The sequence below is a fragment of the Hippocampus guttulatus genome, chromosome 3, assembly GCF_054856545.1.
Source record: "Hippocampus guttulatus isolate MCC_2025c chromosome 3, RoL_Hgut_1.0, whole genome shotgun sequence".
Taxonomy (NCBI): Eukaryota; Metazoa; Chordata; class Actinopteri; order Syngnathiformes; family Syngnathidae; genus Hippocampus; species Hippocampus guttulatus.
The window spans coordinates 22823875-22838180 of NC_141263.1; the positions used below are offsets into that span (position 1 = coordinate 22823875).

Here is a 14306-nt window from a genome sequence, read left to right on the forward strand (position 1 = left end):
ACTTAGCTTGTAGCAGACGTGTGCACATTTTCAGCATGACGTCTCTGATCCACTGGTGAAAGGACACTTTGATCCTCTCCTCTTTCATCTAGAACTGCTTCAGACAACCAAGTGTATGCAGAAAAGTGGTGAAGATTGCACGACTGTCTGTGTCCTATGTGTTGTGTTGTGTTATTTTTGTTATTTTGACTTCAAAATGGCGCCGCGAGAGTGGCTGCCTTTCCAGCAGCTCCTATATTTTGTTGTTCTACTTCTTCCTTTCATAACTTTGCTGCTGTGAATTGGGAATTTCTCCATTGCGAGACTAATAAAGGTTTTTCTTTTTCTCTTTTTCTCATTTCTTACACTTGGATGAGAGCTGAAACTTGATCAAGGGTTTATGAGGGCGGCGGTTTGATCGCATGTCCATGACTTTCTATGGGATTTGTGTTTGGGTTTGTCGTGTTTTCTGAGGTTGCCTTTGGAATGGACCTACTTGCTGCCCAGTTCGTCGATGGTGGTTGTCATCTCGTTGTGCAGCTCCTCATCAAAGCGACTCTTTTGTGACTTGTTCCTGCGCCGATGAAACAGACGCCATTAATGAAAGAAAAAGAGACATACGGCCGGGGATGGGGAGTTAACGGCCGCTCTGTGCACATTAGTCAAAGAGAAAAAGGAGACAGTGCCTGTATAGATCATGCCTGTGGTGCACACAGAGGGGGAGGGAGTTAACCGGATGCTGTGAGTTAGATGAGCGGTTCAGGGGGCTATGGAAAGCCCACTTAGGCTATCTGGCAGGAAGGAAGCCCTTGCACAGATGCACACAGCAGATACATACGCACCCCGCCCTGGTTCGACCTCAGGGGAGCGCGTCGGCGTGATTCTGTGAAGGAGGTTTAGCGGTGTCACGTAGTGAGTCGGAACGAAGAGTGCGACGGCCCTGCCGGGGTTAGTGTTGGGGCGTTAGGACTTGAAGCTTAGATAGTAGTTCTCACCCAACTTCAAGTTAAAACCATTTACTCAAGTGAATTATTGTATTACCTCAAATAGTGGCCATACCTCCAATACAGTGTTGCGTCATTTTTGTTGAGCCGAGGCACATGCACGACTCGAAAGAAGTTTGAGATATTGGGCTCTCGGGTTCTCGCACTCAGGCCCGATCCATGTCTAATATCAAAATATTGCCATGGCGCCACCTACTGGCATCTTGAAATATGTTGAATGGAGGGGATGTCCTAGTCTCATCGGAAAAAACTGCTTGATCGCCATCATGTGACATCGACAGGCAATTTATACCATTTATTTGGGGGTGGGCCTCAATTGGGGATTTTTGCTGTTCAAGGTGCAAATAGTGGTCAATGAGGACACCGACCAGACTCACCAGGGAAGATCTATGAAATGGCGAGACCACATAAAACATTACTTTGAATATAATACTACACATTCTTACAGGAAACACTTACTTTGCTTTTAAATCTCTTCTATGCTTCTGAGGGTTTTGTTTGTTGTTGTTGATTTTTTACTTTGCGAAGCGCATTGAGCTAGCTACCTTTTGTATGCGCGATATGAATGCCTTGCCTTACACCCGACACATGCTACAACAAAGTACAGTATAAGCACATTTAAAACTGAAATCTGCGATGAAGGGGAACACTGTATTCCATAAATTTACAAATGCAAGCCCCACTATTTGCGACAATACAATGAATTAGTGAGTCAGAGCGGTACTTTTTTCAAAAGTACATGTTTCTTAATTTCAGGCTGAGAACTCCTGATCTGTGCCAGGGGCCCAAACTCACTTATGGCTGGTGAACGAGGCCGTGGACAAGGAGAACTGCTCTTCTAGTGACTCATCAAAGCTGTCACAGGAGGAGTGCAACAAGTAATAACACAAAGCACATCACAAACACAGCAGGTAGCGGAGCTGCCATGGCAATCAACGGACAATCACTACCCTGGCACAAATAGAGCTGGTTGACTGTCTTTGGAAATCATGTGAATGTTGACTATTTACAGCAAAGTTGACTTTAGCGATGCTGCAATGCATGATCAAAATACAGGTCGCGGGAGGTTCACTTTTCATAGATTTATTTTTTACCTCTCGGTGATCTTGGAGCTGGGTGCTGTTCGCAATGGGATGTCCTGAAAAAACAAACAAACAATGGCTTATGCAATGTACTGTTTATTGTGGAAAAACTGCAGAAAGAAACAATCTGACTTTTTATTTCAAACTGGATTTTTTTTCTGGGAATGGGCGAGTGCTGACATCAGACACCGCATCAGGCCGATACCTGCCTTATTTCAAAGTATCGGGTACTCATGAACGATGCCGATAGTCGCCAACGATACTTGAGGCGAAACATCGAGTAAGTCCTCCTTGCCAATAGTTGGCGCTACAGGAGGGTCTTTGTTCACGCACATCTGCCACTGAGCCATCCTGTTTAGTTTTATTGTGCGAGGTGGTTAATCATCACAGATAACTAATCATTGGCAGATTTTCTGAAGTCCTGCTTTCCTGCTTACCTTACTGAGTGACTTTCCATTGCTGAGGGGGTCCACGGCGAAACCCTCTCGGCTCTGCAGGTGCGCAAACGGCTTGACGGCCCCCCAGGACTCCAGGTACCGCGTCATGCGCACGGACGCCCGCATCTTCAGACCGTCGTTCACCCGAGGCTTGGGGACGCTGCGGCCGCTCTGCGTCGGATCTTTGGACTCATCAGAGGTATACATCGCCTTTTAAAATGTTATGCAGCGGTAGATAACCTTTTCACACTGCACTCGCTCGGTGGCAAAGTGTCGCTCGGCAGGGCGGACAGATGACGGCGCCCCTGGTGGCCGGCGCGCACATATTTGGAAGTGCTGACGTAGTAGCGACTTGTCGCAGCATTAGCGTCGGAGTCACAAGACGTAATCTATATATACATATATGTAAAGAAGTATAAACTATAAAGAAACAAATCGTGTTCCCTTAATTGCTACCAATTTCTTTTCCACTTGGAGCACTGGGAAGTCAAGGCGCCGCAGTATTTGAGATGTACAGTGAGCAGTATATTCGTATCCAGATCGGCCTCCATACACCCACACATAATGGCAACATACATTTTTAAAGCTATGCTTTCAAGTGCCCGCATAACAACCATCAAGCGCCTTTTCAAGTGACACAGAAGGTCGTAAACTCACCCGAGGGTCAATAACGAGGTAGGTTCTGACGTTGAGCTCCTTGAGATATTGATCCCGCAGCTGCCCCTCGCCCTCCTCTACTTCGTACGCCTTGTTCAAGTGCTTCAGAGTCGCCTCGGTGATGTGAACACGTCTGGAATGACCGCGATAATGTTTGCTTTTTTTTTCTTTCTTTCTTTTGGAACTGCTTTTGGCCATGAGTTGACGTTTAGTAAATGATGCGACAAAAACAGAAAAATGTCAAGAGAGTATTATTGTGGCTGTCAAGTAAAATATGTATTTTCACATTATGGGACGCTCCCCCCCCCCCCCAAAAAAAAAAAACAATGGACATTTTCTTTTGCGTTGTATTTAAACCAGATTTTTTTTTCCTATGAAGAACATTTAACAAAGGACTAAAAATGTGTTTATTATGAACATATATACAGTATATATATGTATATATATATATATATTCCCTTCTTTTTAATAAATATTTAATTTCACCTGCATAGTTAGCGGCACTTACCCCGGGAGGCCTCCCGACTCCATGTGATTGGCCAGTGTCACATCATGTGACCATACGTCAAACTGCCACTTGCGCAGACCGATCACGCCGCACAGCACATTGCCCGAGTGCACACCCACTCTCATGTTGATGTCCACGCCGGTGGCGTCTCGTACCTGCCTGCCACACATTTTTAAAAAAAAAAGAAAAAAATCACAAAAACAAGGCTTTACCACGACGACTAAGGTCATTTTTGCAGAACTTGCTATGAACCTTCCCCTGAGAACAATGTACTAATAGCTAATAGCTACTGTTGGTCAACTTTTATGTATCATCCTGATCTAGGGATGTCAAACGGTGAAGAGAGAGGAATTCATTAAATATGAATCCTGATTTAAGAAGAAATTCAGTTGTATCTCCACAGATCAAAAACTTGTGAACTTTGATGTTCAGCTAGAGAACATCAAATTGTGCAAAAAGTACTGAAACACTGAAGTGGTGGACACGTCCATTCAAACGTTTAGGGAAGGCCAAACTAAGTTCACCTGGAGAGGTTGAGAAGTTATAGTGCATTTTAGGTTCAGCTTGTAAATTCTCCTAAAAACCCAGTATACCAAACAGGGGTTTCCTTGACTTCCCAGTTGAATTTGCCAAGCTCAAAAAACTCATTTGACTCAAATTAAATTGATGTAATCCATTGAAATCAATTGGAATTCCATTAATCTGTTCGAGCCCCCCCTGTAAAAACCACCTCCAAAATGCTGTTACGCATTTTTAAGAAGGAGAAATAGCATTGCATTTTACACAAACATCAAACCATCATAAAAGGGAATGAAACTAGCTTTATGTATGAAGTCCCAATAACGACATTGCTCCTCAGCCGGGCGCTTTTAAATGGGCGGGGCCAATTGAGTGGCATCCGGAAAATTTGGGTTTGTCTTTTTGTTTAGTGCAATAAACGGCTGAAAGTATAGTCTGTTACTGGGAGTCTTTTTATTTTATTTTTTTTTTTAACTTCACTAATGTGGATGGCGTAATCTAAAACTTGCATGTAAATATGATTTTGGCCGATGAAACAATGCAAAAACATAAAATTAAACACAACAAAAAAAGACAAGTGACAACTTGTAACGTAGACTCGTACCAACATGTCGTCCCTTGTTTTCTTGTTATTAATGGAGTCACTTGATTATTTACATAACTCACTTAATGGCTTCGCACATGTCCAGGCCCATTTTCACACAATTCTTGGCATGTTTGGGCAAAGACACCGGCAGGCCTGAGACGCAATAATAGCAGTCGCCCAGGATCTTGATCCTCATGCACTCGTTTTCCTGGAAAGATGTGCACGCATGAAGAGTATTTAGTGAAGCCCCGCACTGTTCATGGCGGGTTGACATTTTACTAACTCGCCCATCACACTGTTGGTAAAAATCTGTAATATCGACAGACCATATGAATATTTGAAAAATATTTTTACTCCTTTGAACACAAACAAAATTGCAAGCATAGAATGATCCATATAATTTGCATTCGTGTGCTACAATGCGCCTTTAAGAGGCAGCGCCAGCGGGGTGACGCGTGACGGCGCCTGAAAGTGACTCGGTGTGAGCTGTGGCTGACAGCAGCGTGTGCATTTTTTTTTGTTTGCTCATTGTGGCTGCGTCTTCCCGTTTAATAAACAGCTGAACAGTACAATACCAAGTGTGGCTCTCCTTCCCCACATGAGAGGGCATTACAGATTTTCACAATAACAGGCGGCGATTATCGCGAGAGATTAAAAGATCGGAAATAATACAACGGTCATATCACAATTTATCTCAAGTGAAACTAGAGTCAAAACAAAATAAAAAGAAGACTGCAAGAAGTAAATACAAACTGACCTTGGCAATTTGGTCAAACTTTCCAAACAGTTCGTTGAGCATGACGACGAGCTCCTTGGGGGAACAGTCGCTGGCCAATCGAGTGAAGCCCACAATGTCGGCGTAGAGAATACTGAAAAGAAGAGCACGTTATCCTAGAAAACACGGCCAACCTTGGAAGCTCAATGCCACGCAAGTCCAAACTGCTCGGAATTCATGAAACATGTGAGGGATTGAAATACTCCTTTAATGTTGCACAAAAATATGCTCGAAGCTTGGCACGCCTATCTTTGGGAAGTTTTGCCGATCACACTTTTTACCAGTTTGGATGGAGATCGTTGGTGCGCAGCCATTTTCAGATCTCTCCACACATGTTCAATCAGATTTTGGACTCTGGCTGGGCCACTCAAGGACAGTCACGGAGTTGTCATGAAGCCCTTCCTTTTTTTGTCTTGGCTGTTTAATTAGGGTCTTTGTCTCATCAGACCACAAAATGTTCTGATTGGTGGAATCAAAGATGCTTTGGAAGGTTCTCATCTCTCCACAGAAGACTGCTCCATTTTGAGCTTTGTGGCAAAGGCTGTGAATACTATGCACATATGATTTCTTTAAAAAAAAAATTAAATACCAAAAAAAACAAAAAAAGGTCTTTATGGTGTTGTGTGTAGAATTTTGAGGAAAACAATTTATTCCACTTTGGAATGAGGCTGTAACGTAACAAAATGGGGAAAAGGTGAAGCGCTGTGAATACTTTCTGGATGCACAGTAAATAAAATAAACGTATAAATTATTAACGCAAAAAAGAAATCCCAAAAATTTTACGCCGGTGACAGTTTGACACCGCAAATGTTGAATTCCATTATTTCCACTGTCCAGTATACTAGTGGGAACATTGAACGAGCTGTCAGCCTGGACTGCTAAGACGGAAAAAAAACAACAACCCCATATCGCCTCTCCTACTCCATAATGACTTGGACAAAATGGGTCAGGTTCTAGAAGGAGAGACTCATGCCACAAAAAGCCACAATGAATGCTTTGACCGGAGAAATTATAAGTGGAGCGGCAGACTTGCAACGTTTTGCTCGACACCTTTTCTCACTGTGAGACAGACGGACTGATGCCTCCGCGGCCTCCTCTTGAAATACACACACGCCCGCGCACACACACACACACAAAATGCCCGTCTCTCTCAAACACACACACACACACACACACACACAGCACTGAGAGTGCTCAGTGACTGGTGATCAATCCCCTGGTGAACATAAAGACAGGCCAGACTAAAAGGAATACAGTACTATACAGTAACTCATTTCCCAACGGAAATAATAACGAGTCAAGTGAATCGTTTGGTTGGGCCAGGAGACGCACTATAAAATGCATTTCTATGAATGAAGCATAGCGGGGATCTCATCTTTCTCAGCATCCATTAGAAAAAAAAGTGTGTGTGTTTGTATATATATATATATACACATAAATGGGATTTCTTACAGGCTGATGCACGACAATTGTGGTGCGTAGGTGGATCAGTTGGCTGGAAGCAAACTAATCTGTCATCCAGACAGAAATCTGTTGTCATGTTGGAATGATGCCGTTTCAAATAAGTGATGTAGTAAAATAAAATGCCGTCCACTTGCCAGAGGCTAAACTGCACCATTTCATTACAGAGTAGTATAGTATAGAAAAAAAATCTGAAAACAGATACGCTGACAATGATTTTGTAAATGTGAAAAAAAAACAAATCACTGGTTGGTTTACAACCAACCGTGACAAGGAAATGGATCCGTTTCTTTGAGTGGCATTTGTATTTGGTACCTGACGTTTTCATGACGTTTGACGTAAAGGCTGTGGAAGTTATTGTCTTTAACCAGCCGCTGTTGCTCCTCCTTGTCTTTGCAGTCCTGCAAGCGTTCCATGATGGCCAGCTTCATCTTCATGGAGATGTAGACCGGCAGCACAGACTGCAGCAGGTTCTCCTGCAAAACACCAAAAGGCATTTGTGGAACTTGCCTTGATGTTGGACAGCGGTAGGATGCAGATATTTTTGAGTCCTGAATCTGGAATGTTACTTTGAAGCAAAATAAATCGTGGAGCGTGGATTGTCATCTAGAAAGGCAGCACTTCATCATGAGGATTAATGAAATAATACGAGAGGAAAAAAAAAAATAATTTAAAAAAATACATATAATAATAATAATAATAAATAAATAAGATGAAATTCCTGGTTGGATTGAATGTGACTGGTGAAATGCAATAATGAAATATTACTGAATTATGCGGAATGATGTGAACATCTGAAAGTTGTAACGATGTGAATTTAAAAAATATATATATAGTAATGAGTTGAAGAGTTTCAAGTAGGAGCAGTTCGAGTTGCCTTTTCTTTTGAAATTTTGGGGGAAAAAATAGGGATGAGATGAGCAGGTGTGAATGCCTCAAAAATTATGCAAATCTTATTTTGGGGCTTTTATTTTTGAAGCGAGCGAAAATGTGGTGTAGGGATAAACTGAGCAGTTTAAAGTTGGATCGTTTGAATCAGTCAAAAAAAATGTCATGATTAGAGGTTATTCAAAAAACAAAATCTTAAAATTTTGGTTAGTAATTCGTAATTTAGAGTAAAAAAATGTAGTAGCGATGAGCAGAACATTTTAAACATGGAATGGTTTGAATCTGTAATGAAATCAGAAAGCAAGTTAACATTCTAATAATTGGCTTTGATTTGGCAATTTTGAAAAATGTATTAGGAAGGCGATCACACACACACTAAAGTCCACAAATGCAGTGTTAAAGATCCCACGGAGGTGATCGTCAGCATTGTTGACAAAAATAGAGAAATATTTCAAAAGATGACTCCGGCGGAGGCAGAAAACTAATTAATGCAGACTTGGCTCGTCACAATGACAAACATCCTCAAGCGAGGTCAACTGGGGGCCGGCCAAGGATTGAGCTTCCCGGAGATCAAAGTAAACCGTGCTGAAGATGAAGAGGACCATCATAGCGATGCTCTTTATTACCGGTAACTCGGCATGTCTGCCATGTTTGCTTTCTGTGTTTGTTCAGTGAGATGAAATCAAAGCAGTAAAATCTATAAAAAGGAGAAATACTGTGCTTTATTATATTTGACTGTATGACATTAGAGTCATAAAGTGAATGTGTGTGGGGGGACGGGGGGGTGGGATTGCCAAAGCGATCAGGTGTCATGTCATTAAAAACATTTTCACTCATGAAGGCAGCACTTCAATTGCCACACCATGTGTGATTATTAAATTGAAATTTCAGTTATGATGACAACTGTTTGTTGACGAGTGATCGAGTTTCAGAATTGCGAGAAATTTCGGAATCCATTTTATCCCCGGTAAGTAAGCGTAAATGCTGCCTGGCCTGATACAGAGCGTCCGTAAGGATCTAACCGAACCTGTTGTCTCTTCTCGATTTCCAGCTTCATGCGCATGCTGAGGCATCGGAGCGTGTCCTGAAAGGTCTGCCTGAGGGTTTTCTCCATGAGGACCTTGTGAAATGCTCCCACCACGCTGCCACAAAGGAACACCACCACATTGGACAGCAGCTACGCACAAATGCACAAACAGAAAACAAAAAAACGCAGTGAAAGCAAACAGAATCATTAGATGGAAATCATGTGACGTGAACAGCTAATATTACTGCTGTACCGAGAAGCTCAGAGAGGAGCGAATTCTCCAATACCTTATATCTGTCTGTCTGTATTAGACTGCCCCCAAGTGGCCAAAGTGTATACTTTTCCACATAAAATGACATCATCTTGCAGTATTGCTATAATATTCTTCTAACATTACAACGTTTTTCTGCACGTGGTGAAGGTGAGACACAGCAATTTTTCAGGTCATGTGCGGGGTCTGGCACATGGGTTGATATGTTTAAAAAATAAGTTGTCCAGTGTGGTCCCCGCTTAAGATGAGAGGTTGCTGTAATGTTTCACCTGGTTGGCGAGGTGCGGCGTGGGCACGTCGCTGTACATGGTGAGCCGCAATGTGAGCGCAACGATGTGGGACAGCGATGAGAGCGCGCTCAGTGCCACCGCGTACCACCATGGGAATGGCAGCATGGTGTACACAGTGAAGATGATGAACAGGAAGAATGGCACCTATGGGAAAAAAGGTAGTCTGTCTTCAGTGTCACTGTCTTCTTGCAGTGTCATGAAATTCATTTTCTTGCATTTCCGTTACATTGTTCTTGCAAAATGTCAAAAAAAAATTGCAAGATCATTATACTTTCTCAAAATTACCCATAGTATATTCCTAATTAGCTTTTTTTTGGTTTTGTTTTTTAATTTCCATTTTCCCCCCCGAATTCAAACTTTTTTTTCTCATAAAATATTTTCTTACACTATTGGGCCATCATTCTCACAAAATGACACCTTCTCTTCTGCATAGTCTTTTTCTTGAAACATTCCCAAAATATAAAGACAGGTTTTTGCAATGACATTCTTGTAATATTCTGCCCCCCACCCCTCTGAAATGCTCTTCTCTTGCAAGATTGCGGCATTATCTTAGAATAAAAAGTCCCGTTCTTTCTCTTTCAATTATATCACCTTACTGACAACCTGACAGTTTCTCTTGCAATATTGTGACATTATTCTTGCAAAATTCCACCGTAACTCATTCAGTACCAGCCAATTCTGGACCAAGTCTGAAAAGACGTTTAAAAACGTCTTTGGGAGTGAATGAGTTAAATATAAAAATAAATTTTCTTGTCATATCGCTGTATTATTTTTGCAAAACTGCAGCTTTTTTTCCCCCTCAGTAAATCGCTCTTGCAACAATCTCTACATTATTCTCATTACTCACGAAACATTTTTTGTTGAATGACTTTCATTTTGCGCAAGTGATGGTTTCACCTGGTCCCACGGGAGGACGACGGGCCCGCTGAAGATGAAGGTGAAGCCCATGGCCAGGTGCGCCGCCCACACCAGCAGGCCAAGTGGCCGGCGCCAACGTTGGGACAGCATTTCGGTGCACACCAGCACGAAGACGGCCAGGAAGACGCACAGGCCGCCGCTCGCCACGCTCACAAAGGCGCAGTGCTCCTGGGCGCTCTGAAAACGTTCACAGCCTCATGAACACCTCGAAAGCATAAGGACAATAAAGACGGTCGCAGATATTCTTATGTAAGAGCACTCAGCCATCAGAGCGGCTGCAAAATCAATACCGGAGCACGACTACACTCCTAATGGCTTTGAGGAGGTACAGATCCACTAAAATGCTGAGAACCCCCCCCCCCCCCCCCCATGTAATTATAAGCTCAACAAGCTACTAATACATCTTCCCAAGGGACATTACTTGAGAAATGAAATATAGATTTATTTATTTTTTGGCAAACAGACCACCCATTCATCTTTTTTTTTCTTTGAACTTGTCCTTCAATGATGTGATGAATGACAATAGAAACGAAATCAATAATAATATTAAAGTAGGAGTTGAATATTTTGAAGAAATGTATAAGACAGACAAACAAAACAGCAGCAACAATAACTGGTCATTCATACGTTCATTCATTGATTGTGATCGTCAGGGTTGGTCGAACCTAAGGGGGCTTAATGAAACTGTAAATGTTTATCTTTTGGAAAATGCTACGTACTTTCTGAACTCGTTTTTGGCAGTGCTGCGCTGAATAGGAGGCGACCCAAAGCTCAGCATACAACCACGTGGTTTAGAAGAGACAATGTAGGGTTGAAAGCAATGGAGTTAAAAACAGACTGCTCCAAATCTGTAGTAATGGATCTTTGCTTGGTGAAGGCCATCAGCGCTGGGTATTTGCAGCGTTCTGGTTACCACAGCAACCTTTTTTTTTTAAAGGCCCCACATCACTCACTGCTTCTTATTTTGCGCTGGGAGACTTGACAAGGCAGGGGCGGGAAAAAAAAAAAACAATCCTTGTGAATGAACGAACTGTACTGGAAGCCACATGAAAGGCCGCTAGCTATTCTATTCTGATTAACATTGCAGAGCTTTCCTTTAACCATAAACAAAAGTCCCTATAATTACTATATTGATGCATTGCTCGATGGGAGGGTGGACACGATCATTTTTTTCAGACTTGATAAATTGTCATTTACATGCATGCTTGTTTACACACACACACACACACACACGCCTGCCCCCGTATGAAGTTGAGTATACCGTGTTGCACATCTGGATGGAGTAGAATGAACCCCCTCATATTTGTGGTTGGGCATGCGTAAATTTGTGGATTTCTCATGGGGACTTCCGTTTCGCTGAAAAAGTCAACTATTTGTTGTTTTTTGTTCCAGACCAAAGCCATGCCTACTGTCAAAAAAAAAAAAAAAAAAAGTTTCGGCACCATCTGGGCGTCAAGTAAGTTGGACTGAGGGAAGTAGCTTCAATTGAGCATTAATTCAGGTCATAGCTTTATTTCCAGTCAAAGAAAAAAGGCAATTACAAACTTTTTGCGTGAACAAGTCTCAAGTAGTTTCCTGTCTTATCCTTCAAGTCAAAGTTGCCACTTTTACACGCATTGACAAGAGTGTGCGCAAACTGTTATCGTAGGTGAGCATGCGATTTAGCGCTGCCTATTAGGGATCTTTGTAAAAGATGATAATCTTATAAATCAAGCGCACCGTTAGCATGAGCAACTTGTTCAGAGCAAACATCCGATTTACTCCCGCAATTTAGGACCTTAGTAAATCGGGCCCTGTGAGAGCACTCAGCACACCACACCCTTATTTTGTCACCACGTGGTTCCCGCAAAGATGTTTAAAAAAAAACAGTGCATGTGTAAACAGAGACTTACCAGTCCGAGAGCGAAGAAGAGAACCAGGAGGACACCGCAGGAGATCATGGAAAGGCCCAGCAGGAGCACCAGTGGCTGGTACTGGCTGATGCATGAGAACTTGCGGTAGAGTGCCTCGTTCTTGAGTTCCTGGTCATTCAACAAGTATTTCCCTTTGGCTGGCATGGCCAAGTGTGGTAAAAAATGTTGCTATTTAAAAAAAAAAAGGGGGGGGGGGAATAGGTTTGTGGTCCTTGCTAGCTCATGGCACTCCAATGAAATTTGTCCCCATCATCTTGCATCTTGAATGTACTCCTGTCTACTTCTTGAATCTGAAGTTGTGTCTGCCAGCTACAGCTCTCTGGAGTAATAAGGGAGGCTCGGAGGATTTAGATACGCAGGAGGGAGGGCGACTGGAGACCGGGGAGGAGAGGTAACAGAAGAACAGAAGCCGGCAAGGGCATCAGAAGAGGTCATCAACGCCGGGATTGGGCTCGCGACACAGCAACAAGGACGGCTTCATACTGGCAACATACCTGAATGGAAGAGACAAACTCAGGTTTGAATTCGATCCAAAATGGCATAGCTGTGATGGTGATCAAACTATCAGAGTTAATCAGTCATTAAAGCTTGCTTTTTTTAGTATTGTAGCTAACAGCGTCTACATTCAAGGCGGCTGCTTTAGCTAACCTGAACCGGCCCTTCTGCGAATGCTAACTAAACCGAACCCTAACTAACCCAATCTTGAACGAAACAAATTAGCCCTAAGGAAACATTTTAGGCTTAACTCTTCCCGCGGTCAATTGTGTGATTGTATCGTGGAATTGTGGGTAAGAAGTGGGAAAACAGATTTGAAAGCAGGAACGCGCTGTACGTGGTCAGAAACATTGACATTGTGTTCACTCTTTGTAATTGTACTTTGGTTAATCTGGATTTCATTTTTTGGGCTGTTTACAATGTGCTTTGGGCTTTCGACTGACGTTCCAAGTGTGTATTTTAGCAGGAGCCTCAATGAAGTGTTTGGAAATAAACTATGAACGTGTTTATTGACACACCAGCATGCGTTTCCTCGTCCTTGGCTCAAAGAAGGCAGCCGCATTAATAATGGGGCAATGCTGCCCAATTTGTGTCCTTTATTGGGAGCATAATACAAACAATAGACTGGAACGGAATGACGTCCTATAGGAGTGGCGAGGGCAACCCACATGACTTGACGTTACCCCCGGCTGACCTGACAAAAACAAAAACGACATCAACTGAAAATGGGAACATAAAAGGTGACTTCTGACAGTGAGCACGTCGTATTCCCACTAAGTGGGCCCGCCATGACCTCACCCCGTGCACATGTGACTGACTAACATGCAAATTAATAAAGCTTACAGGAATACACCTACATTGCTAGTAATACTGTGACCCCCCCCAACCACCCCCTCTTTGTACTGCTACCAAACCTTTCGTTACAATAGAGTCGCAAGAGAGCTACGCGAGCGTATAAGGATTAATTCAACTCCTTTTAAAGTTTTTTTTTTTTTTTAAATGTTGGTTAGCATACGGGCGGCCCGGTAGTCCAGTGGTTAGCACGTCGGCTTCACAGTGCAGAGGTACCGGGTTCGATTCCAGCTCCGGCCTCCCTGTGTGGAGTTTGCATGTTCTCCCGGGCCTGCGTGGGTTTTCTCCGGGTGCTCCGGTTTCCTCCCACATTCCAAAAACATGCATGGCAGGTTGATTGGAAGCTCTAAATTGTCCCTAGGTGTGTGTGGGCGTGGATGGTTGTTCGTCTCTGTGTGCCCTGCGATTGGCTGGCAACTGATTCAGGGTGTCCCCCGCCTACTGCCCGAAGACGGCTGGGATAGGCTCCAGCACCCCCCGCGACCCTAGTGAGGATCAAGCGGTTCGGAAAATGAATGAATGAATGAATGGTTAGCATACGTGTATGACAATTTAAAAATATATTTTTTTAATGTGACTTGAGTGACGTAGCTCCATCCAGCCCTAACCGTAACTAACCCTAACTGTAAGGTGCTAACCACTAG

General features: G+C 43.0%; 1 protein-coding gene across 3 annotated transcripts in view; it reads right to left on the bottom strand.

The window, feature by feature from the left end:
- adcy7 (adenylate cyclase 7) overlaps window positions 1–14306 on the bottom strand; it is a 41212-nt gene that overhangs the window by 8314 nt on the left and 18592 nt on the right. For 2 of the 3 annotated variants that reach the window (XR_015100494.1, XM_086107465.1), the window contains exons 2-14: window positions 12295–12809; window positions 10382–10579; window positions 9464–9628; window positions 8924–9073; window positions 7324–7484; window positions 5530–5641; window positions 4853–4980; window positions 3668–3826; window positions 3160–3292; window positions 2503–2691; window positions 2078–2121; window positions 1779–1838; window positions 476–553 (exon numbers count right to left, since the gene is read on the bottom strand). Coding sequence is in view for 2 of the 3 variants with exons in the window: in XM_086107465.1 (XP_085963591.1) it covers window positions 476–553; window positions 1779–1838; window positions 2078–2121; window positions 2503–2691; window positions 3160–3292; window positions 3668–3826; window positions 4853–4980; window positions 5530–5641; window positions 7324–7484; window positions 8924–9073; window positions 9464–9628; window positions 10382–10579; window positions 12295–12459 (1742 nt within the window). In the remaining variant the exon portion in view is untranslated. The remainder of the gene's footprint in view (window positions 1–475; window positions 554–1778; window positions 1839–2077; window positions 2122–2502; window positions 2692–3159; window positions 3293–3667; window positions 3827–4852; window positions 4981–5529; window positions 5642–7323; window positions 7485–8923; window positions 9074–9463; window positions 9629–10381; window positions 10580–12294; window positions 12810–14306) is intronic. The other variant, XM_086107466.1, reaches the window with a different exon arrangement.